The following is a 22886-nucleotide window of genomic DNA, read 5'->3' as shown; positions in this document are numbered from 1 at the left end:
GATCAAAATAATATATTGGAGAACACGTCATTGTTTCTTGCTGTCCTCTCCTCTTCTGAGGGTGCTTTTGAAATAGACGTCAATGAAAAATTTTTGCTCAGGTTAATAGAAAATCAGAACATGACAAAAGTAGTAAGCATGCCAGATATCAGAAAGGAGTAGAAACATAGTTTTTCTCTCACTTGTCTTTGCTTGATTCCCTCTGCCGGGGGTGGGGGAAGGGATTATTTTGTTCTCAATAGCCAAAAGTTGAAAACAACAAAAATTTCCATCAACTGATGAATGAATAAGCAAAATGTTGTTAGGTGCCGTGGAGTTGGTTCTGACTTAATAGCAACCCTATATACAGCAGAACGAAACTGCCCGGTCCTACACCATCCTCACAATCGTTGCAATATCTGAGCCCATTTTCTTGCAGCCACTCTGTCAATCCATCTCATTGAGGGCCTTCCTCTTTTTTCGCTGATGCTCTGTTTTACCAAGCATGATGTCCTTCTCCAGGAATTGGCCCCTCCTGATAACATTGATAACAAAATGTGGTTTTCCAAATAGTGAAATATTATCCAGCCACAAAAAGGAGGAAGTATGGAAAGCCTGGTGGCATAATGGGTGAAGTGCTACTGCTGCTAACCCAAAGATGGGCAGTTTGAATCCCCCTGGCGCTCCTTGGAAACTCTATGAGGCAGTTCTACTCTGTCCTGTAGGGTTGGTATTAGTTGCAATCAACTCGACAGCAACAGGCTTGATTTGTTTTTGTTTTTTTTATGGATACATGCTACAACATGGATGAACCTTGAAAATCTTATGTTAAGTGAAAGAAGCTAGACAGAAAAGACCACATATTGGATGATTCTAGTTATGTGAAATACCCAGAATAAGCACATCCAGAGAGACAGAAAGAAGATTAGTGGTTGCCAGGGGGTTTGCAGGGGAAGGAGAGTAAGTACTTAACGTGTACAATGTTTCCTTTTGGGGCGATGAAGAAGTTCTGGAACTAGATACTGGTAATAGTTTCCTAACATTAGGAATGTACAAAATGCCATTGAATCCTGTGATTTAAGATGGCTAAAATGGTGAGTTGAATGTTGTGTATATTATACCTCAATTAGAAGAAAAAATGTTTTTTTATTTTCAAGCAAGGCCGTGGCAAAGGTTGAATCCCTGAGAACTGAGGTGGTCACCAACTTGGGAAAAGCCTAACAACTGTAAAGGGAGATTCCTGCATCTGTCCCAGTGTTCTGAGTCAGTGCTGATCTCACCAGCACACTGTTCAGATCTCTGGTGAAAGCTCAAATAAATTAATACTCCCCTCCCCACTGATTCATACAGAAGAAAAGAAGTTCACAAATCCATGTGACTAGAGGAAGAAAGCAAAAATAAGGATCGAATATGGCATTTTACCACTTGGCAAGATATAATAAACACCTCGAATTTGTACTCCATACTCGTTTCACCTAACTTGTGTGTGTTCACCGTATTATTAAAATGATCACCATGTACTCTCTGTTCTCATTTTCCATGTTTTCAACCAATTAGCCCTATGTAAAGCTCTTCGAGACCTTTATTTACAATGCTTTACTGTGGGAATTATATTTTTTGCCTTCCAACTTCATTCTGACTTAAATTATAGAGTGTTTCCTGTTTGAAGAAGAGAGTCCCACAAGACCAGAGAGGTGGGGAAGGCCCACAGGCTGTGAACAGTGGGGGTAGAGTGCTTGACTGGGGCACTTGGGTTTTTGAGGTTACGGTCTCTGGTTCTAAACAAACCCAGCCCTTTGACTCTCCCATTCACCCCTACTTGGAAGTTGTGATGCCCATTGGGCTCCTCATGGCTAAGCATTTCACATTTGAGATATTTTACCCATTAGTAAGATTAATGCTTTCGAAGTGATATTCTCCACAAAGAAGATGTTATAGTCACAGTGTCATTTTAAAAGGTAAGATTGGAAAAAGGTAATGTAATAGATGATAAAACCTGTTTATTTCCAAATACAAAAAAGTAGTAGAACATAGACTGGTGTGATCTTTAATTCATTATTCTCTTGTATGAGCCAAAATGGTTTATTGCAGTAAAAAATTATATAATAAAACATTTCCCACTCACTAGGGCCCTGGCAGCAATGGAAGTATCCTTAAAAGAGAATCAAAGAAGTGATGCAACAAGAAGCATTTTTATTTACTTTTTTAAAATTTTGTTTTTGTTGATGTTGAGAATATACACAGCAAGATATACACCAATTCAACAGCTTCTACATATACAATTCAGTCACATTGATTACATTCTTCAAGCTGGCAGCCATTCTCAGCCTCCTTTCCTGAGTTGTCCTTCCCTCATTAATATAAACTTATCATCCCTTAAGGTTCCTATCTAGTCTTTGGAGTTCCTGTTGTCAATTTGATCCAATATAGATAGCTCTTAAAAGAGCACAGTGCTCAAGGCAGACATTCTTTACTGGGTAAGCTAACCTATTGTTTGGTTTTAAAAAGATTTCAGGGGATATTTTTGGTTTATGGTGAAAGATTATCTCAGGACTCTAGTTTCAGGGCTCCATGAAAACCTCCAAGGTTTGAGAAAGTCTGAATTCCATAAGAGAATTTGAAATTTTGTCCTGCATTTCCCCCTTTTGATCATAATTCTTCTATAGAATCTTTGATCAAAATGATCAATAATGGTAGCCAGGCACCATCCAGTTCCTCTGGTCTTGTCGCAAAGGAGGCAGTTATTCACTGAGGCAATTAGCCACACCTTCCATTTCCTCCTCCTGTTCTTGACTATCCTTCTTCTTCTGTTGCTCCAGACAAACCAATTATTGTGCGTTGGATGGCCGCTTGCAAGCTTTTAACACCCCGGGAACTATGCAACAAACTAGGAACTAGAACAGAAGCACTAACACGTTATCCAGCCAACTAACTGGGATGTCCCATGAAACCATGACCCTGAACCTCCAAATCAAGAATCCAAATCCCATGAGGTGTTTGGATGGGTGCTTGCAAGCTTTTAAGACCTCAGGAACTATGCAACAAACTAGGAGGTAGAACAGAAGCACTAAACACGTTATCCGGCCAACTAACTGGGATGTCCCATGAAACCATGACCCTAAATCTCCAAATCAAGGGTCCAAATCCCATGAGGTGTTTGGTTGTACATAAGCAGACTCAACAACTACTATTGTTGTTGTCGTAAGTATGTTTATCACACAACTTTTGCCAATTCAACTTTTTACAGGTGTACAACTTGTTGACAGCACTTAGAATAATCGGCTATGCAATAATGTGATTTTCCTATCACTATAAATTGAAACTGAGTACTCCATAAGCAATAATCCCCCCTTTTCCCCTCCCTCCTGCCCTTGGCAACCACTAATAAACTTTTATCTCTATACACTTACCATTTCTTTTTTTATGTTAATGAGGTCATACAATATTTTTCCTTTCGTGATTAACTTATTTCACTCAGCATAATGTCTTCAAGTTCCATCCACATTGTGGCATGTATCAAGACTTCATTTCTCCTACTGATTGAATAGTATTCCACTGTGGGTGTGTGTGTGTGTGTGTGTGTGTATATATATATATGTATATACACACACACCACATTTTGGTTACCCATTCATCTGTTAACAAGCATTTGGGTTTTTTCCACTTTTTGGCTATTGTGAATAGTGCTGCAAAGGACACTGGTGTCCAAGTCTCTGCTTTCAAGTCTTTTGGGTATATATGTAAGATTGAAATTGCTGGGTCTGCCACAATATTTTCCACAACAGCTGTACTATTTTGTATTCCCACCAGCAATGGATAAGGGTTCCAGCTTTCCCATATCCACAGCAACATTTGTTAATGATGTTGAGCAAACAGCATTTTTAAGTTTGTCTATAACCCACTTTATTTTAGGTGATGTCCAAGTTCTTGTAAGTCTTTGATCTATACATCCATTATAATTTATGTAATTGGATGATCTCTTGAAAAACTCTGAAAATGTGTCTTAGTAATATTGTGAGCATATATACAAGACAGCTTAAAAGGTGATTCATTTTCCCCGGGATAGTTACTCCATGATAATTGGCTAATAAAGTTCATATTTGGGTATATGTGGGTCAGAGCCCAATATAGTGAATAATTGTTTTCTGGGCTAAAATCCACTAAAACTGTCTGCCTGCTGAAAACACATTAAGTACTCAGACTCCGGCATCTAAAGAAAAATACATCTAAAACACAGGCTTTTGTTTGTTTTGTGATTTTTATATCTAACTGATCATGAATATAGCTCCTATTGACTACACTTATTCTTTGAGAAAAAGAAAAAATTGAATCTTGTTCACATGTTTGAACTTCAGACAGGTCATGGTGGTATTTATTCTTCCACGATCTGTTTTAAACCCATGTCAGAAGACTGAGTCAACTAAGGTATAAAAATAAAAAAGATGACTGGTACTTTTCTTGGGGTAATGATCATTGTCATCTGAAGAGAGTGGGCTGTGTAAATATAGTTGAGCTACCAATTTGGACCCTTGATTACAGTATGCTGTAGTATATTATTTAACTGATACTTAAAACACATATATCAGCGGTAGATTGAGGGTTTGGCTCAGATAACTTCCCTGACTTCCAAGAATGGTTCCTACATCATAACGGAACACAATGTCCAGAAATCTTTACAAGAACATGTTTGTAAGGGAATAGTCACTCTGATCTTCATTCAGGAGAATTCACTATGCATTGATGATGTGTACAACATATGAAGGGCTCCATTATATTTAAGGCATGTTCAAACAAGCTCGTTCTTCTGTTTTAGGATAATATGGTAGGGTAGATACTCAGAGAAATGTCTCCCAGCACAGCATATCTAAAACTTCTGGGAAAATATTTTAAAGCTTTTTAGTACATCGCTGAACTGGTAGGACATCAATAGAATTTCAGAGAGTCTAACAAAATATGTGAAATATCAAACCTATAAGATTAGATGGGTGCTAGGGATTTTTTTTGTTGTTGTTTAGGGATTTTCTAGGGGTGAGCAACTGATCCCATAGCCCCTGGAGTTGGATTTTAACAAGCCCACAGTAGCAGGAGACAAAACCTTGGCCCAACGGGGTAGGAGAAGACTTGTGCATAAAGCAGAACCCCTGAGGCACTACCCTCAGTACGTTAGCTATAGAAAAACAAACACACACAGCCTACACACAGAGAGACAGAGGGTATATTTGACTTTCTCCGTCCGGGTAATAGGTTGAAGACCCGAACCAAATCCCATTGCCGTCAAGTTGGTTCTGACTCACAGTGGCCTTGTAGGGCAGGGTAGAACTGTCTCATAGGGTTTCTAAGGCTATAAATCTTTACAGAAGCAGACTTCCACGTTTTTCTCCCCCAGAGCAGCTGGTGGATTTGAACTGGCCACCTTTCTGTTAGCAGATGACTGCCAACTACTGTATAACCAGGGCTCCTTTCAGTGCCTCTTAGGCAACCCTTATCTCTAAAAATGGGGTGGTGGGAATTGACTTCATAGGCAATGATAAATGCAGTCTGACTGTTGTCACGCCCCTCTTCTGCACCCATGGCAGACATTAGTCATCAGTCAGCACTTTCTATGGATTCAGTCACACCTTAGAATTCTTCTCAATATACTGTTGTGTGAGACCGTTTCTAAACAGCTTGTACTTTGCACTTGAAACTTCTTTTCCATCCTTGGCTCAAGATGATCTTGGAAGTCCTTTCAGCTATAAGATTTCTCTGATCCAGGAACAAAGTTATTATGGCAAGAAATAACAGGGAATGTGTTTCAGAAAAAGTTTCAATTTTCTACCAGCTGCATTTAAAAAAATAAATGATGAAAAGGTGACAAGAAACGGGAAATTAATTCTGATAGAATTTTGTTAAGTAAAACATTTGAACGTGTAATTGATATAAAACAGTTAATAATGAGATGTTTTACTTTTTTTTCATACAATTCTTTGAAACCCGGTGTGTATTTTGCACTTGTAATACATCCCTTTTTAGGTGGTAAGTTTTCATTGGAAATATTTGGTCTGTATTTAATTTGACAAGTTCAAAAGTAGATTCACGTCCTTACATTCTTAAGTTTTCCAATAGTTGATTTGAGTATTTGTTTTTAAATTAAAATTAATCAGATGAGGTCTCACTAGCCACATTTCAAGTGCTCCACACCCCACATATGGCTGGTGGCTACCATATTAGAGAGTACAACTTTGGAGAATAGAAGTAAACATATGATTTGGTTTTAGCCTTCAAGGGGATTTTCTGATTGGCCAAGCAAGATGTCATTCATAAACATACCAAGAAGATAATCCAAATTAGAATGAAATTAAGTGCTAAAAGTTTGCCTTGGACTGACTAAATGCTACTTGGGTAGGAGGTTCCAGAAACACCCACAGCTTGGTACATTCTTCACCACTTTGAAGTCTGAGAGGTGGCAATGATGTGTTGGGTTTGCGAGAATGGAGTGTCTTACTTTAGAAAGTGTGTGTGTTCTGCCTGCAGGCATGGGACGCGCTGTGCTGGAGAAGTGGCAGCGGCTGCAAACAACTCTCATTGCACAGTTGGAATTGCTTTCAACGCCAAGATCGGAGGTATGGGAAACAAACTACATGGATATAGAAATGAGCCAAGAGCTCTCATGCTAACTGGTTTTCAGAAACCTTTTGAACTGAAGGCAGGCATATGTTTGCATAATGGTGTTCAACTATTGCTGACAGCAAAATGACCAATGTTAACATGTATTGTTAAATACAGTCAAAGACTTCTGAAAGGGTACCTCTAAAGTGTTGCAGGCATAGACATTTCTTTCTTTAAACAGGCATTAAGAAATGTCTAATAGTGACAATAGGGTCAATGACATCGATATACAATTGGTGCTTGAGTCAGGAAGAGCTAATGATATAAACACCAGGCAATAACATCTCTGTGGAAAGAAATTCTGTCAAAGCAGAAAACCCTCTTTTGCTTAGGCTTCACAAAGAGTTCCTTTTACTTGCAGTTAAAATGTGAAATGGTAAAATCTCCTTTTGTAGTCCCATAATGTAAAAAAAAACCCACTGCTGTCGAGTCAATTGTGACTCCTAGCGACCCTATAGGACAGAGTAGAACTGCCCATAGAGCTCCCAAGGAGCACCTGGTGGATTTGAACTGCTGACCTTTTGGTTAGCAGCCGTCGCACTTAACCACTATGCCACCAGGGTTTCCCATTCCATAATGTAAAGATTACATTAATAATTTCAGATTATAGATTCATATTCATACATACGCACACACTCAAACATACACACATTTACTACAAGCATCCAGCCAAAGCGGTGTAAATCCAAGCATTAGTAAAAGCAAATGCTAACTGTCCTATTTGTAATAATCTTTGTTACCAACAACCTGGTGACAAGTCATACACAAATGAGAAGAAAACACTGTAAGAGATAGTATAGATCATGGCGGCCTGGAGGTATCCCCTCGGGGTCTCCTAAAGGGTATCACAAGATGAATGAAATTCCTGGGACCAGGTTGACCTCCTTATTTTCAGAGCACTATTTGTTTCCAAGTGGTAAATAGAGTTGAAAGTAAGGAATAAAAATGACAATCCTTTCTAGGGTAAAGATATAAATATAGCCCTGTAACGTGAAATATTTGGGGTATCTAATAATGGTGCTAAGGCAAGGCTTTCTGAGACTACCTTGAATGTCAGTCCATAGTATATTTTACCTCTTTCTTTCCTTTGGAAACCCTGGTGGCGTACTGGTTAAGAGCTATGGCTGCTAACCAAAAGGTCAACAGTTCAAATCCACCAGGTGCTCCTTGGAAACTCTATGGGGCAGTTCTACTCCATCCTGTAGGGTTGCAATGAGTCAGAATCAACTCAGTGGCAGTGGGGTTTGGGTCTTTCCTTTATTTCACCTTGAATTCATAGAGTATGGCAGCTCGTTAGCCAACAATTAGCTATACTCTGACAACATCTGCTATGTAGCAGGGAGGTGCTTGTGGAGCAGCTAAAGGAAAGGACACAAAGACTTTTCCCTGAAGAATGACGAGTGTGCTGAAGACCCGTCTTCCCAAGAGAATGAGATGACCACGGTAGCTACCCAGTCAGCCCCTCTCACTGTCCCAAACACTGTCTGTCACGTGCACAGCTGCACATCCCATATCCCCATCGTTACTCTCCACCCCTCTCTCGCTGACCTTGAGGGAATGAGGGGATGAACTTGTGACCTTAACAGCTAAACTGCTGACCCAGCTTAACAGTACCTTGGTGAAAAAAATGAACATATGGCCATGACTTGCAAGTGTTCTCATGCCCTAAAACAAAAACTTCCTGAAGTATGCATTTAATCCTTCAAACCCAAGGCATGAAGGCTTGGCATTAAATGAGGGAAAAGAAGCAGCCTTTCAGATTTAAACTTGAAGAATCAAAATTCTTATGTGTGAGTTTTCAGCCAGAAGTGCTATCCTCTCTATATGATTTCATCAAGCATTTTATTTGTGGATTTCACGTAAATAACAGAAACCGAATTAGGGTGTTGTATAGATAACTCCTGTATGTTGACATTTAGACATATTGGTCACATTATTTGGGGGGCTATCTGGTACAGGGTTTATTTCAGACCTCCCTTTGCAGGTAGAATAGTTCTATTTTATGCTTTTAAATAGTAAGAACATGAAGTAGTGTAAGGTTCTTCAGTACAAAATGTGCAGATAAATTTTGAATATTCAAATCTAATTAAAAAAAAAAACAACAATGGGCCCAATACATGCAGGACATTCTGCTGGGTCCTTTGCTTCCACAGAACAAAGTAATGATAAGCCCTCGTAATACAGTTTCTGTTCCATAATTTCTAAAGGGGCTTGTTCAACTGTCTTCATTCTCGGCATCACTTGTTAACATACATCTCCTTTAAAAATCCACAAAAAGTCTAGAGGGAAAGACACTCAAGAGGCATAACAACCAAATGCAATGTCTTTAGGAACGCTTGGGGGAAATTTAATGTTGACTGGGTATTTGATGAAAACCCATTGCTGTCGATTCGATCCTGACTCATAGCAACCCTATAAGACAGAGTAGAACTGCCCCATAGAATTTCCAAGGAGCAGCTGGTGGATTTGAACTGCCAACCTTTTGATTAGAAGCTGTAGCTCTTAACCACTGCGCCATCAGGGTTTCCTTTGATGATAAAGTAGGACCTTATTTCCACACTTTTTGGTAAAAAGTATATTAAAGGATGAAGTGTCATAGTGTCTGCAAAGTAGTTTAAAAAGATGAAGAAAATGTGGCAAAATGTTAACAAATGTTGAATACTGGCTATATCAGTGCTCATTATAGTATTCTATTTTTCTATATGTTTGAAATTTTTACAGTTAAAAGTTAAACATTTTTTAAAAAGTGATATAATAGTCTTCAAGATTATTTTTATTTTCTGTGAGAATTTCTACCTCAAATCACATAGTATCTAAAGCTGCCTGATTTGGGGTTTTATCATTTAATCCCCATTTATTGGTAACCGATAAAAACTTAAAATCCTGTTGGATAACAAGTTTATCCTTAGGAGTAAATTTGGGCTGTAAAGATATCATTTAAAAATACTCCAATGTCTCAATGATGGTATTTAGTGTAAGTACAAAATACAGGCATATTTTCTTCACAGCGAGATGTTTTTTTGTTTTCCTCTATTCATAACAGACATGGATTTTCTCATGCAAGTCTCCAAAATGAAAGGAAAAAAGGAGAGCCTGGCATTTGACAAATAATTTATTTCTGAATATCTTAGTTTCTGTTTTTACAAAACAGGGTTAATAATAAGTTCCTGTCTAACAGTAATACACTTAAATGAAGATTAATGACTAAACAGTGCTAAGACCCTTTGAGAATTATTTAAAGTGTTACAAGCACAGAAAGCATTCTCATTTATTATTTGACTCATAAATAACTTGGCAAAGAAGTACTCTAGTGCGTTCACATCATTCTTACAGATTAGGAGATAATATTAAATATGGAGGAAATTAGACCAACGTAACTTTTTTTTTTTTAACTTGGCAGCTTTTCAAATTTTGTAAGACTGCAAAGGTCAGAATGTTTTATACCAATTATGAACACAAGGTACCTAATGAAAAGAAATTTAGGGAAGATGGATTGCTTGAGGCTCTCTTTGTCAAGTATTCTCTTAAGAGAGGGAGAAGGGAGAGGATGGCAGCTGCTGTGGGGATTGGAGCCTTAAAAAAAGGACAATACATCAAAAAATGTAAAGAAGTTTTGCTGTTTTACATGCAGTGTGACTTCCTTTCTCCCCCAGAAGGCTTCAGTAAGGTCTGTGTTTTCCTTTTACTGGGAAAATATATTCACTTAAACGTTAAAATAATAAAAGTTTTTGCTTTCCCCCAAAATATCCTGAAACCGGAAGATGTCATGGGCTGTTTGTGTGTCATGTAGGAAAACCTCAGTAATCGAGCTTGTTCCCCTTTCTGTTTTGAAGGAGTGCGAATGCTAGATGGAGATGTCACGGACATGGTTGAAGCAAAATCAGTTAGCTTCAATCCCCAGCATGTCCACATTTACAGTGCAAGCTGGGGCCCGGATGATGACGGCAAGACGGTGGACGGACCAGCTCCACTCACCCGGCAAGCTTTTGAAAACGGCGTTAGAATGGTAGGTTTTAAAAGCATCTAGGCCCTATGCTGTGTGTCTAGGTGACAGTTCTCACATGAAGCCGTTCCTGAGTCTGTGGATTTCCAGTCCTCCAGTCTTAGAGGAATGGATAGATCTTGTATACTGAGAAGCGGTAAAAGGAAAACCGAAACAAAACAACATTGCCATTGAGTCCATTCCAACTCATGGCAACCGCGTTTGTTACGGAGTAGAGCTGAGATCCATAGGGTTTTCTTGGCTATAATGTTTATGAAAGCAGATCCCAGGACATTCTTCTGTGGTACTGCTGGGTGGCTTGAAGTTCTGTCCTTTTGGTTAGTAGCCAAAAGGAAATTGTTTGTATCACCCAAACCAAAACCAAACTAAACCCATTGCCATTGAGTTGATTCCAACTCATTGCGACCCTATAGGAAACAGTAGAACTGCCCAGGGGTGTCCAAAGTTGTAAATCTTTATGTAAGCAGAGTATCACATCTTTCTCCCATGGAACGGCTGGTGGATTAAAACTGCAGACCGTTCGGTTAGCAGCCTAACTGTTAACCACCATGCCACCAAGAAAAAGAGGTTTTAAACGTTTGGGTTAAGTTCTTTCTGTTTGGCAGATAAACTCAAGAGCTAGAGAGTTTCCTCTGATGAATGTTCGGATGCTCAGGTTTGTTCAAAGGAAATATACTGATTAATATTGCATTTAGAGAAGTAAATTCTTGGGGCTGTGGGATTGAGAAGTGGAGATAATGGCACTCAGTTGGTGATAGATTATCCAACCTTGCCCTCCTGGCCATCTCTCCTGTAGTCCTTTCCCCAGTCTCACCTCTGTCCCAGGAGAATATTATTCTTATGCTGGCTTCCAGTCTCCCGAACCAGGCAGCTTAACCTATCATCATTGCCTTTGATTTCACTTCAAACTTACGGACCATCCTCCCCCACGAAAAAACAAACCACAGAATCTAGTATAATAATGCAGTAAGAAATTATTGTATAAATAATTCAGTAAAATTTAATGAACAATAAGGGCGTTACATACTTAAAATCGTGAGAAGAGGGGGCCTCTACCAAAACAGCTCTTTTCTGACTTAATCATCTATTGACCTTTGGGTGACATAAAGCATATATTTAATCATGTTCATTTAAGGCTGTCATCGATCTGGCCTTCACTTCCATTTCCTTCTTTCTACTTGGAAACGCTGGTGGCGTAGTAGTTAAGAGCTACAGCAGCTAATCAAAAGGTCCACGGTTCGAATCCACCAGACACTCCTTAGAAACTCTGTGGGGCAGTTCTGTTCTGTCCTATAGGGTCGCTATGAGTTGGAATGGACTCGACCGCAACAGGTTTGGTCTTTGGTTTTACCTGGCACCCTATCCCACCCCCAGTTTTACCACTGTGTAGCCACATCCAATTTGACATTCAGGCCTCAGCTAAATTGTTACCTCTTCCCTGAAACCTTCTCATTGGCCAAACCAGAATTAAGTAGAAGGAATCTCTGCCCAGTGCTCGCTTTACTTCATATCATTATTGGTGTTCCATACAGTCTTTATCATTTTGTGCTTTATAGCAGAGTTGGTTCTGGGTATATCTCCCCCACTAAATTGTAAGTTCCTAGAAAGTAGAGCCTGTGTGTGACCCGTCTTTGTGGGCTTTGCGAAACCTATGCAGTGCAAGGAACCCTACTGAGTGCTCAATAAATGTTTGTTGAATCGAATTTAATTTACTACAAATTATGCTAACCACAGAGTTGTTATATATTTGGCACAGTGGATTGCATGCAGCTGATTAATATAGCATTGCAGCTGGAGTACAAATAATGATTCTCTCACACCTTCATGGGATCAGTGTTAGGGTTTTAATCAGAAGACTGAGCTAAGCAGCCCCCTGATTATTCTGAAATAGACTAGAGGGGAAAGCTTATGTACTTGCACTGTAGACACTTCCTAACCAAACCTGCTCCGTCAATTTGCAGCTACATTAGAGCCCTCTTAACCCAGAAGATAATGTTTTAAATCATTGCCTAGAGTTTTCCTTTCAAAGTCCTCTAACAGTAAATGGATGTATTTTAAATAATCTGGTGATTCTGTTACTAAAGCCCTGGTCTCCTAAATAGTGTTCTCTTTATATATGCCATCCATAAAATGATAATTCACATTAAATAAACCAAACATCATTTACATTTAATTTCAAATTGTATGTGTGTGGCTTTTAATATCGTAAAGAATAATCTGGAATTTCTTACTAATGTAAAAAACCCACAGCCTCATGAGTGTACATGTGTATACAGAGAATACCCTATATTCACGAACTGGTTTTAGTAGCAGATTCACAGGCATGTCATTGAATCCGGTTTCATGAACCAATGGTTTTCAAATTTCTTTTTGCTGGGGAATCCTTTCTTCAGTGGCAATCTTAACTGGAAGCTAAGTGGGTAAAATAAATGAAAAACGAGGTGCTTTGTTTGAAGGAAGAATAAAAAAGGGTTAAGATTGGAAAGAAGATCATCTGGGAAACTATTCGAACACATAACCAGTATCTAGTTGCTGTCCCGTTAATTCCGACTCAGGGCAACCCCATGTGTATCAGAGTAGAACTGTGCATCGTGAGGTTTCATCACTGATTTTTAAGAAATAGACAACCAGGACTTTCTTCCGCAGCTTCTCTGGGTGGACTTGAATCTCCAACCTTTCTGTGAGGAGCCACTCGCGTTAACCATTTGCACCACTCAAGGACTTAAACACTTAGGAGGATCATATTTAGAAATAAGTAATTTGAAAAAATTTTACTCTGTACTCATTATTCATTTCAAAAGTAACCCATGCTTGATGTAACAAATCATATACAAAAATATGTAAAGATAAAATTAATAATACATTTCTCCACTCAATTCGGTAACCATTGTTCAGAGCATGGATTGCATCTTTTCATACTCTTGTGCACGTAAATACACCAAGCAGGATCATACAATACCTGTGGCTCTGCATGTTGCTGTTTTCACCTGACAGTGTGTCATGGGCATCCTTCCCAGGGCATCCGTAAAGACAGAACTCATTCATTTTATTTGTTTCAAAATTTAGTGTGTGAGGATCCCATAATTTATGCAACATTCCGTTGAGGATCTTTCAAAGTTTTACTCTGGAAAAAAAGGAGTTCAGTTTTTTAAAACAACCCATTAATTTTTTTAGAGTTAAGGTAGTAACAAAAGAAATAGCTCTTAAAAAGGACACATTATTCTCTGGCTCCTAGCATTGCACATCTAGATATGGAAAAGCAATGGTGGCCCATTTGAATGTGAAAAGATCAACAGGATAGTGTTTTTACCTGTTTGGTACACATAGGCTTTGCAGTTCGGCTAGGGTTGAGTCCAGGATCTGACATTTACTGCTGTCTGACTATATGCATTACCACTCTGCTTCCATTTCCTCTTCTAAAGTAGGGACAATAGTAGTACTTATTTACAGAGGTATGAGTGCCGAATGAGATAATGTAGAACAATTGCATAGCACCTGGAACTTAGTATGTGCTCAATAAATATATTTTATATTTCCATTACTTTCTGTTTTCAGAGAAGAGTTTATGTCCTTCAAAAATAAAGCTGTTTACCTTTGTCCTCAGTCCCCTATCCTTTTCTCCTATATCATTTCCACACTGCTGAGTTCTAGGTGGTTCCGTTGAATTACCTGTTGTGCTGTATTAAAAATAATATGGTGAAAGTCAGCATAGACTTTCTGAATTCTGCAGCGTCACTTCATTTTCTCTCTCTCTCTCTCTCTCTCTCTCTGTATATATATCTTTAATTTTACTTGCCCTTAAAAGCACGTCTTCAATTTCATTGAGATAACCTCTGGATATACAAATTCAGTTATTCAAGTTTGTAGTCTTAAATTTCATTCGTATTTTCCCAAGGGATATTTCTCTAAATATCTGTGACTATATAATTTAATATTTTAAGTAGTATATTAGATAGATTTTTCTAGGGAATTAAGTAGTGTATTAGATAGTTTTTTCTAGGAAATTAAAAAAACCTTTCCACCCTCTACTCTGTTATCAGACAGCACTTGAGACAGTAAATTTTATTTCTTTTGAGATTTGATATAGTGGTTAAGAGCTACAGCTGCTAACCAAAAAGATCGGCAGTTTGAATCCATCAGATGCTCTTTGGAAACCCTATGGGGCAGTTCTACTCTGTGTTGGAATCGACTCGACCGCAATGGGTTTGGTTGTGTTTGGTTTTTGAGATTATGCTAATTTATATCCATTATATATTTTTATATAATGTACATATTGTCAAATATATTGAAAAATTAGATAAATCCTTTATACAAAGTTAGATTATAGAGCACTGTAAAGAAATAAATGAGCGTTGAATAAATGAGTGAGTTGTTGAAGGAATGAAGAAATGAATGACTGATAAAATAATTGCTTTACTTAGCTAGGGAACCCTGGTGGCGAAGTGGTTAAATGCCATGGCTGCTAACCAAGAGGTCTGCAGTTGAAACCCACCAGGCAGTCTTGGAAACTCTATGGGGCAGTTCTACTCTGTCCTATAGGGTCGCTATGAGTCGGAATCAACTTGATGGCAGTTGGTTTTGTTTTTTTTTCACTTGGCTAACTGAAAACTTATGTGGTGATGTAAAGTCACTCTGGCCTAGTGGCGTTTTAAATGAATCATCTACAAAATGCAAGGATTGGAATTTATTTATTATTTCTATTAAATTAGTGAGTTCCCGTTTCCTATACACTGTAGATAAAGGAGTAAAGAAGAGATCTAAGTTTTATTCATAACACATAAAACACATAACAGCCCCAATATGCTAGTGACCAGACAGAAAACAAGCATAGAAACAGTCTAGACTATTTCAGCTAGGGATAAGTGTTATGAAAGAAATAAAACTGAATGATTGCTTTAGTTAGGAAGGACTAAGAGTCCTCTTTGAGGAGGTGACATTTGGGTGAAGACATATATGATAAGAAGCAGCCATGCAAAATACTGGAGGAGGAATGTTTTGTGCAGAAAAAAAGGCAAGAGCAAAGAGCCCTGAGTGGAGAATGAGCTTGGTATATTTCCAGAACATAGTGCTTATTTGGAGCCCTGGTGGCATAGTGGTTAAGCGCTACGGCTGCTAACCAAAAGGTCAGCAGTTCAAATCCACTATCTGCTCCTTGGAAACAGCTATGGGGCAGTTCTACTCTGTCCTGTAGGTCATTATGAGTCAAAATCAACTAGAGGGAACAGGTTTGGGTTTTTTGGTTTTTGCTGTTTTGGTTTGGTTTGAGTGTTAATTTGGCATTGGGAGTAGTGTGAACAGAAGGAAGGCTGTAGGAAGTAGGTTTAAAAGGTGGACAGGGGTAGCTCTGCAGACCTTACTAAACCTCCGTGGCTGTTTGCGTTTTATTGTAAAAGAAAGCCATTGGAGGATTTTAAACAGGTAGTAACCCAACCTGATTTATATTTTTAAAAGATCACTGCTATATAGAAAATGGGCTGTATGTTGTGTGAGGAATGGGGAGGCAAGAGTGGAAGGTTGAAGTGGTCCAGGAGAAAGTTGATAATGGTTGGGTAGCAGAAGCGTCAAGAAATCTTCACAAGGATGGGGTGGGAAGGGAGAGAAACCCAAGGCTTTGAGTTGAACTCCCTAGAGAAATCTTCAACACAGTAATTCTTAACTGCTCTCAAGAAAGACTTTCACAGAGGAAATAAATAAATATTGCTCGGGGAGGCCAAGTATTGATTACATCCGTTCCTTCTGCTTGCTAATCAAAAAAAGTAGAAAATATTGAATTTCAAAATACTTCCTATTTGTTTACCATAAGAACACATTTGGCTCAACAGGAATTCAGCACTGTTTCAAAGACTTTAACAAAATCAGATTGATCCGATTTGCAGCCCCTTTAGAATTAATGGGCCAAAATTGCATTAGAGAAACTGTGTTCAGCAAACCATGTTACAACTGACAATTTGCTCTGTTTTTTCCAAGGGTTGCATTTTATTTGATGCTAAGGAGCTGTAAAATTAAATGCAACAACTAGAGTTGTAGAGTTTGAGCTTCATAAAATTATTTAACAATAACATTTAACATTTTTGTTTATTACAGTCACTCTTCTAAGCCCTAAAATAAATTATAACTTTTAATTCTTCATAATCATCTCATAAGATAAGTATTCTTCTCCCCAATTTTACAGACAAGGAAAACTGAAATTCAACACAGTTAAAGAAGTCAAAACATGTGCCTCAAAGAAATCTAGTAAATTCTGTTACATGTTGTCATTTCTATTTTATTTTGCATATCTGACGACCCACTTTCATCTATGGCCATATAACCTAGCCTTCCTCCTGTGACTATGATGAATTAATCATTCATCGTCTACCTAAGGCCACCTCGTCTGTTGGTTCACTGGGCCCCATCCCTTCTCACCCAGTCAAAGACATAGCTCAAGTGATTCTGTTTTCTTTCATCATCAAAATTTCCCTCTCAACTGTCTTATTGCCATCAACATACATTTATGCTGTTACTTTTCCCATCTTAAGAAGAAAAAATAGCCATCTCTTGTTCCCTTGTCTCTTTCCAGTTCCTGTCCATTTCTCTCTTTTCCTTTAAACAGAATTAATTCATTGAAACCATTATCTGTATTGGCTTTCTACAAATTCTCTTCCTCCATTATCTCTTGAACCCACTGCATCAGAACTTTGCCCAACTACTCCACAGAAGCAGCTGTTATCAAAGTCACCAGTGACCTCCCTAAGGGAAACTCAGTGCTCCTCCGAGTTCTCATCTAACTTGACCTAACAACAAGGCTACCTATCCACAATTTAACACACATGCACTCCAGTTCTTCCTAACCCCTTCTTGGCAGTTATTATCCCCCATTTTATTTATTATATTTACTTATCTTCTTGGCTATCTGTCTTCCTCCACTAGAATCTCAGTTTCACAAAGATGTGGAGTTTAGCTGTTTGATCTTCTACTGAATCCCATGTACCCCAACAGTTTCTGACCTATAATAGTTAAAAAAAAAAAAAAAAAACCCAGTGCCATCAAGTTGATTCCGACTCATAGCGACCCTATAGGACAGAGTAGATCTGCCCCCTAGAGTTTCCAAGGAGCACCTGGCAGATTCGAACTGAACAAGTATTTAGTGAATGAAAGAATGAGTGCGTGAATGAACATAAGAATGACTTCCATGCCAATTTGTTGTATGTACTGAGTGAGTTTACTTAAAGACCACATTTGCATTGTTTTTGGCTTAATATTTTAGAAATGAGTTATCAACATACACGATACAGTATGATGGTTAATGTGCCCAGGCTCTGGATTCAGACTCTCCAGTTTGGAAAAGTGGTTTCTAACACTTTCTTCTCTTTTTCATGTTAATTAGCCTTTCTGAGGATCAGTTTGATCTTCTATAAAATGGAATTAAATTCTAGTAATTGCTTTATAGGACTGTCGTGAGGATTGCATGATGAACGCCTGTAAAATACTTAGTAAAATTCCTGGAACATAGTAAAGTCTCAATAATTATTCTGTGAATCTTAATCATTATCATCACTGAAAACGGGCAAGGGTGATAGAAGTGAAATGCTGATTACCATGTGAAATATTGTAAAAGTCATAATTGTTCTAAATATCTGGGTTTAATTGATTTCATATTGTTCAATGAAACTTATTGTTGAGAATGGCCAACATAAGAAGGAGAAAACAGCCAAGAGAGTAATTTCTAAAATGTGTTCTATAAACACTAGTTTCAAAAAATGCTTAAAAAAGCAGGGGTCGGGGGCGGCAACAAGAGTGGAGGAATTTTGTTGTCAAATACATTTGAAGAACACCACCGATTCTATGTTCCCTCTTAGAAATTTAAAAGCATATCAAAGGCTCTGAGAAATCCTGCAGTAAAAAGATGTGTTGAGCTTTATTTAATCAACGTTCTCAACTTTAATCCCACAAGAGCTTTTATTCTCCTGACCTTCATAAATTTCCCTTTAAATTTAACTCCATTTTAAATTCTGTAGAACTACTTTACAAACCATTCAGCTAAATTTGTTAGAACTTTAGAGCCAGAACAGTAGAACTGGAAATAATTTCAGCAGTTAAGGCAATTCGTACCAACACATTTATGTACTTATGGTTAGCGGGATACTTGTAGATGGCATCACTATTCATCCCTAAAACCTATGGTTCCTTTCTTTCCTCATCTTAGAAACCAGTAAGTGTTGACCATGTTATTTCCTAAAAGCCTGTGGAATCTACCACTTGCCCTCATAATTAGAACCAACATCACTAGTAAAACCAAAAAAAAAAGCCAAACCAGTTGACATGGAGTCAATTCTGACTGATGGTAACCCCATGTGTTGCAGAGTAGAACTGTGCTCCATAGGGTTTCCAAGCTCCATAGGGTTTCAGAAGCAGTCCACCAGGCCTTTCTCCCAAGGCATCTCTGGCTGGGTTCAAACCTTTCGGTTAGTAGTCCAGCACTTGACCATTTACACCACCCAGGGACTCCAACATCACTCATAAACCTTGGGAATAGCTTGCTTCCAAAACTTCCATATTCCTATCTTGAGCTTCGACTTTCAATTCAGCCTGAATACTGCAGCCAAAGAAATTTTTTTTTTAATGCAAACGATGTGATTTTTCTTCTCTTTAAAACTTAACACTGATTACCCGTGAACTCCAAAGGAACATTCTAAGTTTCTAAGCACCGCATACAAGGTCTTTCACAATTTAGCCCGGGGTCTGTGTATTGAAATCTTACATGTTCTCTCAGGAAAGGACAGTTTAAAAGTTCTTCTCATTTAGACTGACATGGCTGCACTTACCATGGGGAGCCTTTGCTCTGGCTCCTTGACGTGACTGTGTCAGAATACAAAGCTAAGAGCCGAAAGTTTTATTTGGTATATGCTTCATTCATTCATTTATTCCCGATTGCATTCAGGAGACCTTCACTGGGTGGTAAAGCCAATATTCCAGGCACTGTGCTAGGTGGGAATGAAAAGACAACACTCAGCCCTTGTCTTTGGGGAGCTCACCACAAAATGATAAGTAAATATTCTAAATAAAGTGCAAGAAAAATCCTAAAGTCCCTCCCACATACCGAATCCTGTAAACAATAAAAAAAGAATATATAGTACAACACAACCAAACTTATTGTAGTGCAGTATAGTTGCCTTGGTGTCTTAGTCATCTAGTTCTGCTCTAACAGAAATACCACAAGCAGATGGCTTCAACAAAGAGAATTTTATTCTCTCACAGTCCAGTAGGCTGTTGTTGTTGTTGTTAGGTGCCGTCGAGTTGGTTCCAACTCATAACGACCCTATGCACAACAGAACAAAACACTGCCTGGTCCTGAGGCATCCTTACAATTGTTGTTATGCTTGAGCTCATTGTTGCAGCCACTGTGTCAATCCACCTTGTTGAGGGTCTCTGCCAAGCATGATGTTCTTCTCCAGGGACTGATCCCTCCTGACAACATGTCCAAAGTATGTAAGACACAGTCTCGCCATCCTTGCCTCTAAGAAGCATTCTGGCTGCACTTCTTCCAAGACAGATTTGTTCATTCTTTTGGCAGTCCATGGTATAGTCAATATTCTTCGCCAACACCACAACTCAAAGACGTCAACTCTTCTTCGGTCTTCCTTATTCATTGTCCAGCTTTCACATGCATATGATGTGACTGAAAACACCATGGCTTGGGTCAGGCGCACCTCAGTCTTCAGGGTGACATCTTTGCTCTTCAACACTTTGAAGAGGTCCTTTGCAGCAGATTTACCCGATGCAATGCGTCTTTTGATTTCTTGACTGCTGCTTCCATGGCTGTTGATTGTGGATCCAAGTAAAATGAAAGCCTTGACAACTTCAAGCTTTTCTCCATTTATCATGATGTTGCTCATTGGTCCAGTTGTGAGGATTTTTGTTTTCTTTCTAGCCAGCAGGCTAGAAGTCCAAGTTCAGGGCGCTGACTCCAGGGGAAGACTTTCTGTCTCTTTCGGCTCTGAAGGAAGGTCCTTGTGATGCATCAGTCTTCCCTTGGTCTGGAAACATCTTAGCGCAGGAACCTCAGGTCCAAAGGATGCGCTTTGCTCCAGTGCTGCTTTCTTGGTGGTATGAGGCCCCCACGTCTCTCTGCTCACTTCTTTCTTTTATATCTCAAAAGAGATTGGCCTAAGACACTATCTAATCTTGTAGACCTCATCAATATAACTGCCGCTAATCCATCTTATTCCATCATAGTGATGGGGTTTACAACACACAGGGAAATCACATCTGAATATAAAATGGTAGACAGTCATGCAAGGGAATCATGACCTAGCCAAGCTGACAGATATTTTGGGGGGCACAGTTCAATACACGACACTTGGAATCATCTTTTTGTCCCATTTGGATTCTTAAACTTTAATAAAACTTGGTGTAATTGATATTCTTCAGCATATATCAAATGTGTTGATGGCATAGCACAATTTCTAACAAGTGTTCCTTTAGAAAAAGAGCAAACCTTTGGAATCAAATCTTTTCCTTGTTACTTTTTCCATCATCAGAAAAGCCTTTATTTGGTTACCAGTTCTTTCCTTATTTTTTTATTTAATACTTCTGAAGTACGTGCCAAGGACTGCATTGGCATTTAGTCTTTTTCTGGAGAAATCACGTAGCTCATTGTAGGTGTTGTTGGAGCATAACTTACAGAGTTTGCTTTGCCATTTTATCTACAAGTGTGCTTTCAAGTCCAGGTCAGTTTTCTTTGAGTTCTTTTAAAAAATAAAATAAAAAACCCACTGCCGTCGAGTCGATTCCCATAGAGTTTCCAAGGAGTGCCTGGCGGATTTGAACTGCTGACCAGTTGGTTAGCAGCCATTCTTTAGTCTTGGAAATTACTAAACGAGCCTCCCTCAGTGAATTCTGAACAGAACACAGCCAGAGACACAAATGGGGAAGAAGAGTGAGTGAACTCAGAATCAGCAGCCCTTAATTTCCCTGTTTGGACTGTGTCCTCCATCCCATCTCACTCCTCTATTCAGAAGTCCAGATGAGAACCTGGACATTTGATAGACATCAGGATTAGCACTTTCCCTCCACATCATCAATGGCCTTTTTGATTCGCCAGATTTTACAGCTGAGTAGAATTTGCTGAAAGCAGAAGGTTACTCTAGAGTCCACATCGTCTCTGACATACACATGTATGCATACAGACATAGTCGTCCACCCTTAAATTAAAGGCATATGTTCACCAGGAGGAGAGAGAAGAGGTATAATGAGCTTGTATAATATAAGCAGTGATAATAATCATAATAAAATTAACCGATTCTACCCGAGAGGGGTATGTTTTTATCTAATATGCACCCAACTGTAGCAGGATTGGTACCAGTTTGCATTTTAACAAATGACAGATTGCTATTAAACTAGTTGGCCAATGTAAAACTTTGGAAGCATTTATGTGTAGGCAAAGATAGACAAGGGAGTTTATTTAAAATTGGTTCCACTTAATGAAAATTTACTTTAACTGGAGTTTGTTTTAAAAATCTTCCCTCAGGATTTAACTGTATTCTGGTGGAACTGTGTGTTTTTTAGAGCTTTAACAAAGCTAAGATAGAACTTGCCAAGCAGACTCAATATAATACCATCCATTCTGGAAACAAATGTATGTCTCTTCTAAATATATATGTGGCTTTACGTTTTATAGTCTTCGCAAAGCCATTTGACACCCAAGTATCCAATATAGATTACACTATTAATGTGACTTATGATATATTTTTATGAGTAGTAAAAATATATTCTAGCCTTGCGTAGGGGTATATATTAAATATTTATTGTCATCCTGTTTGCAGTTTTAGTTTCTATGTTCATTACTAACTCTGAGTGGTATAACTTCTGCAAATTCCATTCAAAATCCCTCTGTTGGGCTAGCCCTCTTGGGGATTAACCAGGTAGGTTACAAAACAGTCCTGTTTTGTTTTGTTTATAGTGACTACTGGGCTGTCTAGGCAAGTACATGAACTCCTTACACTGGGATTTTTCTAGTATAGTTTGTATGTCTCTGTTGTAAGGGAAGATGCCAAGTGATGTAGGGATTGGATTAAGTCAGGCTAAGGTCCATACCAATCCTGAGCTGTCATTCTAAATATAAATTTAAGAGAGCTGATAGGTAGGACAGACAGATCAGTTTTCTTCAACAAAACATGGTGGTCATTGGGAAAGAAAGGCCACTGTGTAATAAATAAGGATAAATTGAATACAGTTGATAATATCAAATGATTTGAAAGTATATACAGCTCTTATG

The 22886-nt window shown here is 38.6% G+C and overlaps 1 protein-coding gene across 2 annotated transcripts in view; it reads left to right on the top strand.

Moving 5' to 3' along the window:
• PCSK5 (proprotein convertase subtilisin/kexin type 5) overlaps window positions 1-22886 on the top strand; it is a 492211-nt gene that overhangs the window by 184756 nt on the left and 284569 nt on the right. For both annotated transcript variants that reach the window (XM_064291217.1, XM_064291216.1), the window contains exons 6-7: window positions 6493-6581; window positions 10461-10633. In XM_064291217.1, coding sequence (XP_064147287.1) covers window positions 6493-6581; window positions 10461-10633 — 262 coding nt within the window. The remainder of the gene's footprint in view (window positions 1-6492; window positions 6582-10460; window positions 10634-22886) is intronic.

Source organism: Loxodonta africana, chromosome 9, assembly GCF_030014295.1.
Source record: "Loxodonta africana isolate mLoxAfr1 chromosome 9, mLoxAfr1.hap2, whole genome shotgun sequence".
Lineage (NCBI taxonomy): Eukaryota > Metazoa > Chordata > Mammalia > Proboscidea > Elephantidae > Loxodonta > Loxodonta africana.
Note: the sequence above shows the minus strand (reverse complement) of the source record. Positions and strands in the feature narration are given on the sequence as shown.